Source organism: Leucoraja erinacea, chromosome 20 (genome assembly GCF_028641065.1).
Source record: "Leucoraja erinacea ecotype New England chromosome 20, Leri_hhj_1, whole genome shotgun sequence".
NCBI lineage: Eukaryota > Metazoa > Chordata > Chondrichthyes > Rajiformes > Rajidae > Leucoraja > Leucoraja erinaceus.
In genome coordinates, this window is record NC_073396.1 from 32,568,350 (window position 1) to 32,586,673 (window position 18,324).

Below are 18,324 nucleotides of genomic sequence, written 5' to 3' on the forward strand. Positions count from 1 at the left end.
ACATATTTAATTCTGGGTTACCTTCCGATATTCCAAAAATGATCCATTCTACTTTGGGTAGTAGTTTTGTTTTAAATAATTTTGTAAAGATTTCAAATATTTAGTTCCAGAATTTTTAAATTTTTATACAGAAAACAAAAGAGTGCGCTATGTTAGCTTCTTGTGACTGACATTTATCACAAATGGGTGAGACATTGGGGAAAAGTTTATTTATTTTAGTTTTTGAATAATATAGTCTATGTAATGTTTTATATTGGATTAGAGTATGTCGTACGTTGATCGAGCATTTATGCCCAGCTCTCTTTTGAAATTTTTATAGCTAGTTCTTGTTCCCACTCTCTTCTAATATTATCTGTTGTAGGTTTTTTTTATATTCAAAATAATATTATATAAGTATGATATTAGATTTGCTGATTCAGCCTTTATCTTCATGGCTTCATCTAATAAGTCTGGGGGCAGGTTATAATAGTCTTTTGTATATTTTTTCAGATAATCACGGATTTGAAGATATTTGAAATATTGATTATTTTTCAAGTTATATTTCAGTTGTAATTGTTGAAATGGTAATAATTTCCCTAATTCATACAAGTCTCCGAGCGTTTTGATTCCCATTCTTTCCCATTGTGTAAATGATTTATCTATAATTGAGGGTTTAAACGAAGGGTTATTGGCTATTGGCATTAGCAGAGATAGATTTCTTAATTTAGACCACCCATCTCTTTTGGTTTACTAAAGTGCGCTCTTTGTATTCTGTGGGATTTATAATCCCATATAAAGTTTGTGATGTCTTAGTCTAATTTTTTGAAAAACATTTTGGAAGATATATTGGAATTGATTGAAATAAATATAGGATTTGTGGTAAAAAAGATCATTTTTATAGCATTGATTCGACCTATTAAAGATATCGGCAGCGTTTTCCAGAATTTAATTAATTGTTTAATTTCTTAAGTAAGGGGCTATAATTAGCATTAAACATACCGTGATAATTTCTAGTGATTTCAATTCCTAAGTATTTAAATTTTTCTGTGGCTATTTTAAAGGGGAATTTCAAAAGATGTGTTGAGTCTTTCGGTTTTATCGACATAATTTCACTTTTGTTCCAGTTTATTCTGTATCCTGAGAAAGATCCGAAGTCCTCAATTAGGTTTAATATGTTTGGTATATTGATTTGGGGTTTTGTGATATACAGTAGTACATCGTCTGCTTATAAGGATATTTTGTTATTTGAATGTTTTGTATTATAACCGTAGATGTCAGGATGTGTTCTAATTTTTTCAGCTAAAGGTTCAATTACCAGAGCGAATAATAGCGGTGATAATGAACACCCTTGTCTATTGCCCCTTGATAATTGGAATTTCGTAGATAGTATATTATTAGTTAATATTCTAGCCGTGGGTTTGTTATATAATAATTTTATCCATGCAATGAAGTTCTCTCCCATTTGAAATGTTTGCAATACTTTAAACATATAATCCCATTCTACTTGATCAAACGTTTTTTCTGCGTCCAATGAAATGATAGATAACTCTTGTTCTTGAGTTTGTGAGAGTGCGTTACGTTAAGCAGACGTCTCGGGTTATTAAATGAGTGTCTCTTAGGTATAAATCCCGTCTGATCCTTATTTATTCATTTACTGACATATTGACTTAGTCTTCTAGCTAGTATTTTCGCTAATATTTTTTGATCCGTATTTAACAATGCAATAGCTCTGTATGATCCTGGTTCTTCTATATCTTTATCTTTTTTAAGTATTAGTGTGATCGTTGATTCTGCTAGTGTTTCAGGTAAGGTTTGTTCTTTAAAAGCAAATGTATACATTTTCTGTAGACGTGGGGTCACTGTATCGTAAAAACATTTATAAAATTCATTACTGAATCCGTCTGGTCCTGGTGTTTTTCCATTCTTAAGTGTGTTTATTGTGTCTTCTATTTCCTTAGCTGTAATTTGTGCTCCCAGTTCCTCTTGTTCCTTCAATTCTAGTTTTGGGAGGTTACAATCGTTCAAAAATTCTGAAGCTTTATTATTGTCTATTAGCGTTTTCGATGTGTATAAATTCTTATAATATTGAGCAAATCTTTTATTGATATCATTAGGTAGTGTTAATAATTCCCCTCTATCTGATTTAATCTTTAAAATTGCATGATCTTTTTCCCGTTTTTTTTCAGTTGGCGTGCCAAAAGTTTATGGGGTTTATCCCCAAATTCAAAACGTTCTTGTTTAGTAATTTGGAATAATCTTATAATCTTCTCTGATAATAATTTATTTAGCTTAAATTTCAGAATTAAAATTTTATTATGTTTATCCATAGTTGGATCTTTAGCATTATCTATATCTAGTTGTCTGATTTGTTCTTCTAATTGTCTTTGTTCATTTTTATTCTTTTTGTTTTGAAAAGCTTGATACGAGATAATGACTCCTCTAATAAATGCTTTGAAGGATTCCCATAATAAAGTAGGCGAAATATCTGGTGTATCATTTATCTCAAAAAATAGATCCATTTGTTTTTTTAGATATATACTCCCTTGTGGGTCTTTCAAAATTTGCGAGTTAAACCTCCAGAACGATTTGTTCGTAGAGATTCCTTCCAGTTTTAAAACAAAAGATAGCGGGGAATGATCTGAAATCGTATTGGTGTGGTATTTAGGGTTAAGAGTATAAGGAATTAGTTTTGAATCCACTAGGAAATAGTCTATACATGAGTATGTTTTATGTACCATTGAATAAAACGAGTATTCCCTTCCAGTCGGGTTCGCGATCCTCCAAACGTCTGCTATATTTGTATTTTTTATATATGTATTTAAGAGTTCACTAGTGTTAGATTTCACTAGACCAAGTGCAGACCCGTTGGGTCTGCTCCCCCAATGGTGTGATCCCCCAACCCAATATTCCACGATGCACCCGTCTCCTCCAATGGAACTGAAGCCGTTCTCAAAAGTAAGATTCCAGCACTCCCCTGCCTCCCTCAGCAGTGGATTTAAAAAAAAAATCCAATGGCACCTCCCCTGCCTGCTGCAGCAGTGAAAAGTTCAGAGTGTTCCTGTCTTGCAACTTTGTTTCGAAGTGTGTTGGAAGCTGACATGTAAATGGAGAAGCCAGTTTATTTTTGAAACACTTGGGCGTGGGGGGGGGGGAGAAGGATTTGATTAAAAAACGTGTACTTCAACACGACGAAATGTAATGAGGAGCGGATACTTAGAAAGAAAAGTGAAATCTCTACCGAAATGGAAAAGATCTCGGAGATTGAGCGTCTGGATTGGGCGTGGCAATGAATCAAAGGAAGAAATGCAGCCGGCAGCCGTACATGCAAATGGATCCATTCCGATTGGACATCTGCGAGCATCGGCCATTCCGATTGGACATCTGCGAGTATCGGGCACGAATCAAAAGGCAGAAAGGGATCCGGACGGCAGCCGGACGGATAGCCCCAGAGTTTTATAGATATACTAGACCAAGTGCAGACCCGTTGGGTCTGCTCCCCCAATGGTGTGATCCCCCAACCCAATATTCCACCATGCACCCGTCTCCTCCAATGGAACTGAAGCCGTTCCCAAAAGTAAGATTCCAGCACTGCCCTGCCTCCCTCAGCAGTGGATTAAAAAAAAAATCCAATGGCACCTCCCTGCCTGCTGCAGCAGTGAAAAGTTCAGAGTGTTCCTGTCTTGCAACTTTGTTTCGAAGTGTGTTGGAAGCTGACATGTAAATGGAGAAGCCAGTTAATTTTGAAATACTTGGGGGTGGGGGGAGAAGGATTTGATTAAAAACGTGCACTTCAACACGACGAAATGTAATGAGGAGCGGATACTTAGAAAGAAAAGCGAAATCTCCTACCGAAATGGAAAAGATCTCGGAGATTGAGCGTCTGGATTGGGCGTGGCAATGAATCAAAGGAAGAAATGCAGCCGGCAGCCGTACATGCAAATGGATCCATTCCGATTGGATATCTGCGAGCATCGGCCATTCCGATTGGACATCTGCGAGTATCGGGCACGAATTGAAAGGCAGGAAGGGCGCCGGACGGCAGTCGGTCGGATGGCCCCAGAGTTTTATAGATATACTAGACCAAGTGCAGACCCGTTGGGTCTGATCCCCCAACCCAATATTCCACCATGCACCCGTCTCCTCCAATGGAACTGAAGCCGTTCTCAAAAGTAAGATTCCAGCACTCCCCTGCCTCCCTCAGCAGTGGATTTAAAAAAAAAATCCAATGGCACCTCCCCTGCCTGCTGCAGCAGTGAAAAGTTCAGAGTGTTCCTGTCTTGCAACTTTGTTTCGAAGTGTGTTGGAAGCTGACATGTAAATGGAGAAGCCAGTTTATTTTTGAAACACTTGGGCGTGGGGGGGGGAGAAGGATTTGATTAAAAACGTGTACTTCAACACGACGAAATGTAATGAGGAGCGGATACTTAGAAAGAAAAGTGAAATCTCTACCGAAATGGAAAAGATCTCGGAGATTGAGCGTCTGGATTGGGCGTGGCAATGAATCAAAGGAAGAAATGCAGTCGGCAGCCGTACATGCAAATGGATCCATTCCGATTGGACATCTGCGAGCATCGGCCATTCCGATTGGACATCTGCGAGTATCGGGCACGAATCAAAAGGCAGAAAGGGATCCGGACGGCAGCCGGACGGATAGCCCCAGAGTTTTATAGATATACTAGACCAAGTGCAGACCCGTTGGGTCTGCTCCCCCAATGGTGTGATCCCCCAACCCAATATTCCACCATGCACCCGTCTCCTCCAATGGAACTGAAGCCGTTCCCAAAAGTAAGATTCCAGCACTGCCCTGCCTCCCTCAGCAGTGGATTTAAAAAATAAATCCAATGGCACCTCCCTGCCTGCTGCAGCAGTGAAAAGTTCAGAGTGTTCCTGTCTTGCAACTTTGTTTCAAAGTGTGTTGGAAGCTGACATGTAAATGGAAAAGCCAGTTAATTTTGAAATACTTGGATGTGGAGGGGGGGGGGGTGGGGGGAGAAGGATTTGATTAAAAAAAACGTGCACTTCAACACGACGAAATGTAATGAGGAGCGGATACTTAGAAAGAAAAGCGAAATCTCCTACCGAAATGGAAAAGATCTCGGAGATTGAGCGTCTGGATTGGGCGTGGCAATGAATCAAAGGAAGAAATGCAGCCGGCAGCCGTACATGCAAATGCTATCCATTCCGATTGGATATCTGCGAGCATCGGCCATTCCGATTGGACATCTGCGAGTATCGGGCACGAATTGAAAGGCAGGAAGGGCGCCGGACGGCAGTCGGTCGGATGGCCCCAGAGTTTTATAGATATACTAAACCAAGTGCAGACCCGTTGGGTCTGCTCCCCCAATGGTGTGATCCCCCAACCCAATATTCCACCATGCACCCGTCTCCTCCAATGGAACTGAAGCCGTTCCCAAAAGTAAGATTCCAGCACTGCCCTGCCTCTTTAAAAAAAAATCCAATGGAAAAATCCAATGGCACCTCCCCTGCCTGCTGCAGCAGTGAAAAGTTCAGTGTACCTGTCTTGCAACTTTGTTTCGAAGTGTGTTGGAAGCTGATAGGAAGGAGCAGCCATCAACGAATCAAAAGGCAGGAAGGGATCCGTACTGCAGGCGGACGGATGGATTTGAGTTTTATATATTTACTAGACCAAGTGCAGACTCGTTGGGTCTGCTCCCCAACTCAATATTCCACCATGCACCCGTCTCCTCCAATGGAACTGAAGCTGTTGCCAAATGTAAGTTTCCAGCACTCCCCTGCCTCCCTCAATTGCACCTCCCCTGCCTGCTGCAGCAGTGAAAAGTTCAGTGTTCCTGTCTTGCAACTTTGTTTCGAAGTGTGTTGGAAGCTGATAGGAAGGAGCAGCCGTCAACGAATCAAAAGGCAGGAAGGGATCCGTACTGCAGGCGGACGGATGGATTTGAGTTTTATATATTAATAGATAGATGATAGATATATAGATAGATAGATATAGATAGATATTACCTCTTTGTTTTTGCGTCGATTTATCTAAGTACGGATCTAAAGCACAGTTGAAGTCTCCTCCAATTATAACATTTTGGTAGTTAGATTCTGCGATTTTATTCAGAATTTTATTAAAAAATTGAGGATTATCAAAATTGGGCGCATATATGTTTACCAAGGTGATTGGCGTAGCATAAATCTCTCCTGTGACTATAAGGTATCTCCCTTCCTTATCTGATATAATATTCTTTGATTTGAATGGTATTCCTTTGCGAATAATAATTGCGGTGCCTCTGGATTTTGATGTGTATGAGGAGTGAAATGTTTGGCCTATCCATTTCGCCCTCAATCTCATCTGGTCTTGATGTTTAAGGTGCGTTTCTTGTAGAAAAGAAATGTCCGTGTTATATGATTTCAACTGAGCTAGTATTTTGCCCCTTTTAATTGGTTCATTAATACCCCTTATATTCCAGCTACACAGTGTGATTCCTCCCATTTTCTTTTGTTTATCATCTTGCATTTTCTCTGATTTTAGTACCTTTATTTATTACGGTGCATCCGTACCTCAGGACTCTGGATAGTTGGGGGGCGTTTATATTATTAACTTCCTTGGTAGATCCCTTTTGCGATTTTCCTTGAAAAAAAAACACATAATAGTGACATATTGTGATAAAAAAAAAATTGACAGGTAAAATTACAGTGTCTGAAGTGTTCGACACTGTAATGCGTGTCCCACACGTCTGTGGGGTCCGACATTTATTCGACTTCCGAAATTGATGATGTACTGTTAGCTCCGCTCTTTTTATTATTCTGTCCCTAAGAAGGCGGTGCCATTTCAAATTCAGCTAAATTTCACCCATTACCTTATCTATATCTGTATATATATATATATATTTCATTAGCCAGTATCCGATCTGTGTTCAGCTACTGTGAAATTTATTTATCTAACACTTTCATCTACTAATTATTTATAGTTAGTTATATCTTTGATAAAAGTAAGCTGTTAGCTGTAAGGGTTAACCAGAAACAGGCTCCTGGAATTATGCCAGGTGCCTGAGTCTTCTCCCTTCTTCACACGAACTACATATCCCTTATCCTTTCAATGTTATCTACTTTAATTCTAAAATTAGTCATCTCTATATATGAGCTAGTCAGTCTTATAAGCAGATTATTACATTTTACCCATTATATAGTTCAGGTTAGTTTCCATTTATATTTCTATATTAGTATTGTTAGTTATTATTAATTCTCTATATTTTGTAAAACTGTTTTAAAATCTTGATTCGCCATTCGACCTTGGGGTGTTTTCCACATTCGGCTCTGATGTTCATCTTTGGTTAGCTCATCAGTCTTTCCTTCATTCTGAACAAAGGATGTCCTTGAGTTAAATTCCAAAGCGTCCAAAGGAGATAAGATGTCTAGACAAACGCACGTGGAAATTTGCTTCCATTTTAAACTTTTAGAGAGTGTTGTTTCTTCCCTTGTCTTCGGGTGTTCTCTGTGAGATAATAAAAGGCATGAAAATGTCCATATCCTCCCGCTGGTGTGGTTAATCTTCTGTTTCTGCCTTTGCGACAATCTCTTTGGCATATTTATAAGATGCGTCCGAGTTAGTGAAAGTTTTCTCTTTTCCCTTGAAAGTAATGCGCATTCTGGCCGGATAAAAAACACCACATCTAACATCTTTGACTCCATAGAGAATCTGTCTTGTCTGTTCAAACTTTCTTCTCTTTTGAACGATCTCAAAGGGATAATCCCGAAGGAGTTTGATAGTGTCTTGTCCAGAGGTCATCTTCACTCCATATTTGATTTTTTTCATCAGCTCTTCAAGTCCTGAAATGTCCCGAAGTTTGACTATGATCTGTCGTGGGTGGGCTGGATCTGCTTGTGCTCTTGGCTTAAATCTCGGTATTCGATGTGCCACTTCAATTTCCGGTTCCACAGGTAGATTGAGTATCTGTTTGATTAGGTTGGCAGTGAACCCACGAGCGTTGTCCCCTTCTGCCCCTTCTGTTACTCCCAGTATTCGTAGATTTTGGCGTCGTGAGCGAGCTTCAAGATCAAGGCATTTATCTGAAACTTTCGCCAGTTGACTCTTGAGGCTGTCTAGTTCTAGCTTCATTCCCTGCATATCTTCAGCCATTTGTTCAACCACTGTTTCCATGTCTTTTATTTCGGTTCCATGTGAAGAAACAATTACATTCACAGCCTCAAACTTCTTCTCAGTTTCTTCTTCGCCTTTCTTAATTCTCACCACTAGCTCTTCATGCACATCCTCAATTCGTTTTTGTATAATGCCAATGCAGTCAATAATTTTTTGATTACCAGCATTAATGTTTGCCATATTTTCCATTGATTTAACATTCATATTTTCCATACTTTCCAACATTTTTGAGTTTCCAGCCTCAATATCCTTTCTCAAATCTGTTACCGAGCTCTTTATCTCCTCCATTTCATTTTTCTCCTTAGTAGCCATCTCAGTCTTGGATCTTGTAGCCATTCCAGAATCCACTTCAGAGGTCTGTTCTTCAGTTTTCTGTGTTTTCAGCAGTTTTGAGATGTTTCTCTGAGGGCTCTGAGCTGGAGACGTTTTTTTCATTTAAAATGCTTTTCCCTCCGTTTTAAATTGCAGCGCTTACTGATGACGTCATCAGCGCGACGTCCCGGGGCTCCGGTGAGTTTTTGAATCGGTCCCGACTTCCAGACACAATTTTAACGCGAAAAATCGCGTTTCCACAGGAGCGGAGCTAAAAGTTGCGACTGCTAGCCTAGCATGGCGCAACCGGAAGTCGATGGTGCGGTTCCCTTGGGGGACTCCATTTCTTAGGTGTCGCAGTCGGCTAGATTGTACGTCGCTGGTCTTGAGTACAAAACTGCGGTTGGCCAGGATGTTGGCAAGGAACCACACTAAATGGTGGTCAGGGATGGTGCGGTTTCTGCTGTTAAGTTGGAAGTACACTGTGTTTATCTTGATGGGCCATAATATATTGCAGGAAGATGACACCACCATCATGGGTAAATTACAATATGAAGTGGGGGAAACCAGAAATTGGTTCTACCAGAAAGTGGCACAAACATTTCAAAATATGCACAAAATGCTTTCCAAACAGAATTTATCACTCACATTTTCTCCCAATCCAGTTACGAGCCGTTATCTGTTTCCTGTTGTATTCTGAAAAAGAGCTTTAGAACATTTTAAATATATTTTTAAGTGTTTCTTACTTTTTATTTAGTGACAGTTATTGAAATTTTACCTAAAGAAAAGAAGAAAAAAGATGAGAAGACTATTATACTGGGTCAAGTTACAGTGGACCTACTACCTCTTGCTGAAGGTGGGTGATATCTGCAAAAAAATAAGTGATGTGATGTATCTGTTCATTAAAATTGACTTTATGCAGCACACAATAATTGATGTTCAAATTTGTCATCCTTGCCCTCAGGCCTGTGTACATATACAAAAACCCTTACAGTCCATCCTATGGGCGGAGTTGTTTTGGAACCAATTGTAGCAGATGAAACTAAGGTAATCAATAAAATAAAATAATTTTATGGCATCTGGACATGGTTAACTGGGCTTGATCTGACTTTATCATGTCAGATTAAGTGCCAGGTTGATCTGTTTTATATTTTATTTTTCTGCTTTAATGTAGCAGTTGTGGGATAACTGAGTGGCTTGCTCGGCCATTTCAGAGTCAACCACATTATTATGCGTCTGGAGACACATATAGCCCAGACAAGGTGAGGATGGCATGTTTACTTATCTAAGGAAATGGGTTAGCCATTAGCATTTTTTATAAAAGGAGCTTCATGTGTCATTTGTGTTTGTATAAGTATTAAAAAAATTCAAATCAATTTTTTGGTTGGTATTGAAGGATTCCAAACGTACATTCTTGGGGAAGATTGGGTTAATGTATGATGAGCGTTTGAAGGCATTGGGCTTGTACTCACTGGAGTTTAGAAGGATGTTTGGGACCTCATTGAAACTTACTGAATAGTGAAAGGCCTCAATAGGGTGGATGTGGAGAGGATGTTTTCATTAGTGGGAGCATCTAGGACCAGAGGGCACAGCCTCAGAATAAAAGTTTGTACTTTTCTAAAGAAGATGAGGAGAAATGTCTTTAGTCAGAGGGTGATGAAACTGGAATTACTAGTCACAGACAGCTGTGGAGGACAAGTCATTGGGTATTTTTAAAGTGGAGATAGACAAATTCTTGATTAGTGAGGATATCAAAGGTTAAGGGGAGAAGGCAGGAGAATGGGGTTGAGAGGGAACGATGGGTCAGCCATGATTGAATAACGGAATAGACTTGATAGGCCAACTGGCCTAATTCTTCTCCTATGGTTCATTAGGTTATATCTCTATGCTGTTAATTAAATAATGATGTAGCCATGATATGTGGCGGGAAGGTATTTTTAGTTTGGTCAGACTATCTTCTTTCTAAATTGTCATACTGATCCACGAGCAGTTTTTAGTTAGGTTTAATAATATTAACAAGTTTGCTTGGTGATTGAGATGAAATTACAATACAGTCAGCATATACTTTTGTGCAATATCCCAGTCCGCATCAATGTTCCAAATTATTCAAACACTCTGGAGAGGATCTTCAGATTGTTAATGCATCATTCCAGATTCACCACCCTTATCCTCAGAATGAGGTTGAGAATCCTTGTATTAAAGAGATGAAGATTTCCCACAGGAAAAATATAATTATCCAGAGTTGAGAAGAAACAAAACCAATACAGTTTACTATCAGCTAATACTTTTCTGAAGTATAATTGAATCAAATAAATATTTCATGCTGCCATGACAGCCAAAATTGGATCCAGGGCTCGAAATTAGTGTGCCAGGGTGCCAGTGGCAATCTACAGTCTTGCCGGGCAACCTAAAAGCCATGCCATTTTGCCCCGCTTGGCAAGCACCCGGGGCACCTATCATTTAATTCTGAGCGGACCCCCTCTCTATCTCTCTCTATCTGTCACTCCGTCTCTGCCCGCCATCCGTGCTCGGGTCTCGGCTCTCGGGTCTCCGCTTGGCACGGCAGGCCGCCTTACACATGCGCACTGCCATGACCTGCACATCTTCCCCCTGCACATGCGCACAACCACGGCCAGCACAACATCGGCTGTGGTTGTGCGCATGTGCCGCCCTGCACATGCGCACTGCCACGGCAACTGGTTGGCATCGGCCACTTTCTCCCTCCCTTTGCATTGTGGGAGATCTGGCCGCCATTGCTGTCCGGTTGCCGCCTCACCGAGACCGCTGAAAACCCAATGCAGAATCACTGCCTGTAGCTGGAGTAACTCTTGCTTCTTGGTTTCCTGGCCCTCCAAAAATATTCCAAATGGAATTTAAACTGGTGGACCCACCACCACCAAACTCCAAACTCTGAAAAAACCCTCACATCAGTCTGAAGAAGGGTCTCGACCCAAAACGTCGCCTATTTCCTTCGCTCCATAGATGCTGCCTCACCTGCTGAGTTTCTCCAGCATTTTTGTCTACCCATTCACACAGGTTCTGCTATCCCACTTTCCTCGCCCACACCATGTACATTAGGGGCAATTTAACAGAGACAAGTTAACCTACAAAGTCAATGCGTCTTTGGGATGTGGTAGGAAACCCACATGCTTGCAGGGAGAATGTGCAAATTCAACACAGACAGTGCCCGAGAACAGGATCGAACACAGATCTCTGGCGTGTGAGGTAGCAAGTCCACCAGCTGTGCCACTATATTTTATTTTCCAACACACAAAAAATTATACGTTGATAACTTTGGTTACTAAAAAAGGAAGAAGCAGAGACAGTGGGCTGAGGTAGACCTGGGAAGCAGAGGAGAAAGCAGGGACTACCTGAAATTGGGGGTCGATGTTCATACAGCTGGGGTGTAAACTACCCAAGCGAAATATGAGCTGCTGCTCCTCCAATTTACGGTGGTCCTCACTCTGACCATGGAGGAGGCACAGGATAGAAAGATTGGATTTGGAATGGGAGGGGGAGTTGAAGTGCTGAGCCACCGGGAGATCAGGTTGGTTATTGTGAACCGAGCGGAGGTGTTGGGCGAAGCGATCGCCAAGCCTACGCTTGGTCTCACTGATGTAGGGCAGCTGACACCTAGAGTAACGGATGCAATAGATTAGGTTGGAGGAGGTGCATTATGATCCTCTGCCACACCTGGAAAGACTGCTTGGGTCCTTGAATGGAGTCAAGGGGGGAGGTAAAGCGACAAGTGTAGCATTTCCTGCAGTTGCAAGGGAAAGTTACGGAGGGAGCGGTCTCTGCAGAAAGCCAAGATGGGAAGATGTGGCCAGTGGTGGGATCCTGTTGGTAGACAAAGCTGGAGAAAATCAACGAGTGAGGCAGCATCTATGGAGTGAAAGAATAGGTGACGTTTCGGGTCGAGACCCTTCTTCAGACTGATGTCGGGAGGGGTGGGGTGGGAAAAAGAAAGGAAGAGGTGGAGACAGTAAGCTGTGGGAGAGCTGGGAATGGGAGAGGAAGGAGGGAGAAAGCAAAGACTACCTGAAATTGGAGAAGCCAATGTTCATACCGCTGGGATGTAAACTACCCAAGCAAAATATGAGGTGCAGTTCCTCCAATTTGCGGTGGGCCTCACTCTGGCCATGGAGGAGGCCCAGGACAGAAAGGTCGGATTCGGCATGGGAGGGGGAGTTAGAGTGCTGAGCCACCGGGAGATCAGGTTGGTTATTGCAAACTGAGTGGAGGTGTTGTGCGAAGCGATCACCAAGCCTGCACTTGATCTCACCGAGGTTGATCATACGCTGAATAATTCAACCAGATTTTTGTTTGGAAGTGGAAAGATATAATAGCAATTGCATTAATAGCAATGTGTAAAAAGAGTTGAGATACTGTATTATAATTTTGCTGCATGTCATTGTGGTATATATCATGTCTTGATTGGTGAATATTGTTAGTTTGCGACTTTGAAGCAGAAATAATATGTGAATGCTTCATTGACCATAATTCCGACTAGTAACTACGCACTTTGTCCGAGCACATTATCGCACACGTCATGCAAACCGTCTTAAACGACCAACTAAACTGTCATTTGGCAACCTAAAAAGCTGCCTAGATTGCCCGGCTGGCAACAGGGGAAAAAGCTTAAGTGAGAGCCCTGGGATCTATAACTTACTTCCATTTTCCAGTTCTTCGGTTGTAGTTTGTAGATTTTGACTATTCAAGTAACCATCTATGCATATTTTAAATGTGATCATGGTTTTTTTATGTATCCTTTAGAGCTATTTACTTCCAGAATCCCACTAATCTTTGAATGAAAAATCATTCACACCTCTAGTTATGGACATAGATACATAGAAAATAGGTGCAGGCGTAGGCCATTTGGCTCTTTGAGCCAGCATCTCCATTTAATGTGATCATAGCTGATCATCTACAATTAGTGTAATTCTGCTCCTATTCTCACCCCGTTAGTCTGGTTCAGTAAAACACTGAGTCAAGCACTGGATTCAACTAATTTTATTTTCAATCGCAATAACACTACCCTATACAATACATAACCAACACCGCGGGTCCAATCCTTGTCTCTACTCCTCCAAGCCCTTCAGCCTCATGCAAATAGACACCTCCAGCAGGTCAGCACGGTCTCAAGTGCTCCCCCAGAAGATCGACCCCTACAAACCAATAATAAATAAAGATCATACAATACATTAATTGACAGTTCCCTAACCCAATCACAAAATACCCCATTACATTGTTTCTACATAATGTTCCTAATGGAAGACAGTTTCCCTAAGTAAAGAAACATTTTACCAGGTAGCATAAACAATTCGGGCAAGACCCCTTGCCTTGACCAATCACAAGATAACAGTGCAAAGACCATGCAACATAGTTAACAGTGGTATTATAATATACCATTCCCCAACCAATCCTGATAATGCATTTGCAGCAAGGCTCAGCTCTTTCTGCAAAACCCTCATACATATTAACAATTGGACATCACCCTGTACTTTGCTTCCTCCCAGGACCCAGACATTCTGGAGCCATGAACCTCATGGTCTTTGCAGCCTTTGCAAAAAGATGCCATGGGGTTGGACAGGCTAGATGCAGGAAGATTATTCCCGATGTTGGGGAAGTCCAGAACTAGGGGTCACAGTTTAAGGATAAAAGGGAAGTCTTTTAGGACCGAGATGAGAAAATAATTTTTTACAGAGAGTGGTGAATCTGTGGAATTCTCTGCCACAGAAGGTAGTTGAGGCCAGTTCATTGGCTATATTTAAGAGGGAGTTAGATGTGGCCCTTGTGGCTAAAGGGATCAGGGGGTATGGAGAGAAGGCAGGGATGGGATACTGAGTTGGATGATCAGCCATGATCATATTGAATGGCGGTGCAGGCTCGAAGGGCCAAATGGCCTACTCCTGCACCTATTTTCTATGTTTTGCAAAGACAGAAATTTTCCATTTTGTCAGACACTAAAATGGCCAATATTATAATTAGTACCCCGTTCCTGCCTTCTCCCCATATCCCTTGATTCTGCTAGCCCTAAGAGCTCTATCTAACTCTCTTTTGAATGCATCCAGTGAATCGGCCTCTACTGCCTTCTGAGGAAAATAATGCCACAAATTCACAACTCTCTGGGTGAAAAGGTTTTTCCTCATCTGAGTTCCAAACTACCTTATAACCATATAACAATTACAGCACGAAACAGGCCATCTCGGCCTTTCTAGTCCGTGCCGAACACTTATTCTCCCCTAGTCCCATCTACCTGCACTCAGACCATAACCCTCCATTCCTTTCCCATCCACATACCTATCCAATTTATTTTTAAATGATAAAATCGAACCTGCCTCCACCACTTCCACTGGAAGCTCATTCCACACAGCTACCACTCTCTGAGTAAAGATGTTCCCCCTCATGTTACCCCTAAACTTCTGTCCCTTAATTCTCAAATCATGTCCTCTTGTTTGAATCTTCCCTACTCTCAATGGAAAAAGCTTATCCACGTCAACTCTGTCTATCCCTCTCATCAATTTAAAGACCTCTATCAAGTCCGCCCTTAACCTTCTGCGCTCCAAAAAATAAAGACCTTACTTGTTCAACCTTTCTCTGTAACTTAGTTGCTGAAACCCAGGCAACATTCTAATAAATCTCCTCTGTACTCTCTCTATTTTGTTGACATCTTTCCTATAATTTGGCGACCAAAATTGTACACCATACTCCAGAATTGGCCTCACCAATGCCTTGTACAATTTTACCATTACATCCCAACTTCTATACTCAATGCTCTGATTTATAAAGGCCAGCACACCAAAAGCTTTCTTTACCACCCTATCTACATGAGATTCCACCTTCAGGGAACTATGCACAGTTATTTCTAGATACCTCTGTTCAACTGCATTCCTCAATTCACTACCATTTACCTTGTACGTCCTATTTTGATTTGTCCTGCCAAGATGTAGCACTCCACACCTACCAGCATTAAACTCCATCTGCCATCTTTCAGCCCACTCTTCCAAATGGCCTAAATCTCTCTGTAGACTTTGAAAACCTACTTCATTATCCACAACACCACCTATCTTAGTATCATCTGCATACTTACTAATCCAATTTACCACACCATCATCCAGATCATTGATGTATATGACAAACACAGATCCCTGAGGCACCCCACTTGTCACCGGCCTCCAACCTGACAAACAGCCATCCACCACTACTCTCTGAAATCTCCCATTCAGCCACTGTTGAATCCATCTTGCTATTCCACCATTAATACCCAACAATTGAACCTTCTTAACCAAGCTTCCATGTGGAACCTTGTCAAAGGCCTTACTGAAGTCCATATAGACAACATCCACCGACCGCTTTACCCTCATCAATTTCCCTAGTGACCACTTCAGAAAATTCAAGAAGATTAGTCAAACATGACCTTCCAGGCACAAATCCATTGACTGTTCCTAATCAGACCCTGTTTATCCAGATGCTTACATATATAATCTCTAAGTATCCTTTCCATTAATTTGCCCACCACTGACGTCAAACTAACAGGTTTATAATTGCCAGGTTACTCTTAGAACCCTTTTTAAACAATGGAACAACCATTGCTTATTCTTAAACTGTAGCCCCTGGTTTTGGACTCCCCCAACATTGGGAACATGTTTCCTGCATCTAGCGTGTCCAATCCCTTAATAATTTTATATGTTTCTATAAAATAACCTCTCATCCTTCTAAATTCCAGTGAATACAAGCCGGGTTGTTCCATTCTTTCGTCATATGACAATTCCGCCATCCTGGGAATTAACCTCGTGAACCTACCCTGCACTACCTCAATAACAAGAATGTCCTTCCTCAAATTCCTCTCAATTAAGGGAACTCTGACCTTTTTGTTCATACTGACCAGGCCTCTTACATTTCTTTCCATTTCCCTTCAATCTCCTTGGTTCTAAATATAACAACCCAGCTGATTCAACCTCCGCTCATAATTCTCTAGCTCTGGCAACATCCTAGTAAATTCCCTCAACACACTCACGTTATTACATCTCTGCTGTAATGTAGTGACAGGGCTCTCGCTTAACGTTTTTTCCCTGTTGCCAGCCGGGCAACCTTGGCAGCTTTTTAGGTTGCCAAATGACAGTTTAGGTGGTCATTTAAGACGGCTTGCATGACGAGTGCGATAATGTGCTCAGACGAACTGCGTAGTTACCAGTCTGAATTATGCTCAATGAAGCATTCAAATATTATTTCTGCTTCAAATAAAGTCACAAACTAAACAAATTCACCAATCAAGACACGATATATACCACAATGACATGCAGCAAAATTATAATACTGTATCTCAACTCTTTTTACACATTGCAATTAATGCAATTTCTATTATTTCTTTCCACTTCCAAACAAAAATGTGGTTGGATTATTCAGCGTATGATCAACTTGTGTCAATAAATCCTGGGCTTTGATAACATATATGCTTAACCATGCACACTACAGATTGATGCAAGCAAGTTTTCTGTGAAGGACCGAAAATGATCATGACATGGCTATAGCAAGAGTCGTTATTGCTATTGGTATAGAAACACTCTCGCTTCCCACATAATTTATCCACAACAAAATATACAGGTTGCAAGGAATTTTCTAGAGGCATTTTATGATAATAGCTGTTAAAACTGACTATACCCATCTGACAGGTTAAACATTACACTAACTAACAAGAGATGGCCAAAGGACCTAAATGCAGCAAATGTTCTTTTGGTAATATATTTAAAGATGTCAAGATGCCACATTACCGGCCATTCAGATTAGATGTATGTGTTGTGAACAGCAATGAAGATACCCAGTTTGTAAGCACCAAATTAAAAAAAAATGTTGATAAACGCTTTTTCCATCATTCCCACTTCAGAATTAACGTTAAAATTTCAACTGAAATATCTCCTGACCAAATTTGTGATGTATATGACCAACCGTAGAAGTAAAACCTGGATAAATCCAACGTGTAGTTGTGAATGTTGCCCCTCAAAATAACAGTACTGATACTCCATATTAAGAGCATTGATTTGCAGTTAAAATGAATTGTAATAACGTGTCAACAGTAGCAGTGACAATCGAACACTGCGATTTTAATGTTTCACGTGTTCACAATTAAATTAATCTATCTTTTTGGATCAAAACAAATAATAGCATTGGGAATTAAAACATATTTGATTGCATTCCGTCATCTAACATAGTCATTGTTCGTGCTGAAGACATTTCCAGCACAATAGGGTCGGGAGAGGTGTGAATCAGTGCGGGATGGATAGATGGCGGGGGGGGGGGGGGGGGGTGGGGGGGGGGGGGAGAGGGGGGGGGGGGGGGGGGGGGGGTGTTGAGAAGGCAATCGGTGTGACATGGATGGATTGAGGCAGGGGAATTAGTGCGTTGGTTGGAGTAGGTAAAATTGTGAGGGGAGAGAGCGGGGGATGACAGTGGAGTTGAATGGGGAGATCTTTGCAGGATGGATGGGGGTGCAGTGCAGGATGGATGGGAAGGGGGGGTCAGTACAGGATGAATTGGGGGACCAGTGTAGGATTGATGGGGAATGGGGGAATGGCAGGAGAATCAAAGCTAGATAGGGGGGAGGGTAGATGAGGAGGGGAGCACACTGGATGTCAGTGAGGACTGAATAGAGACAGGAATGGGGATCAATGCGGAATGGAGAGGAGGGGTCTCAGGAAAAGGGGGTGGAGGGGGTGTACAAGAGAGAGAGAGAGAGAGAGAGGAAGGGGCAGAGGAGGTGGGAAGGAAGGTCAGTGCTCCTCGGGCAACACCAGCATCTTCGCTGCCTTGGCCATCCCTGTCCATCGTCAAGTGCACCGCCAAAGGGGGAGGCAGTTGGGATCTCCTCGCCACCGCTTTTCTCCTCCACCAACCAGGCACGGAAATCG

At 41.5% G+C, this 18,324-nt stretch overlaps 1 protein-coding gene across 8 annotated transcripts in view; it reads left to right on the forward strand.

The window, feature by feature from the left end:
• cfap70 (cilia and flagella associated protein 70) overlaps window positions 1-18,324 on the forward strand; it is an 86,060-nt gene that overhangs the window by 10,736 nt on the left and 57,000 nt on the right. For all 8 annotated transcript variants that reach the window (XM_055651827.1, XM_055651824.1, XM_055651826.1 and 5 more), the window contains exons 4-5: window positions 9,174-9,272; window positions 9,381-9,463. In XM_055651827.1, coding sequence (XP_055507802.1) covers window positions 9,174-9,272; window positions 9,381-9,463 — 182 coding nt within the window. The remainder of the gene's footprint in view (window positions 1-9,173; window positions 9,273-9,380; window positions 9,464-18,324) is intronic.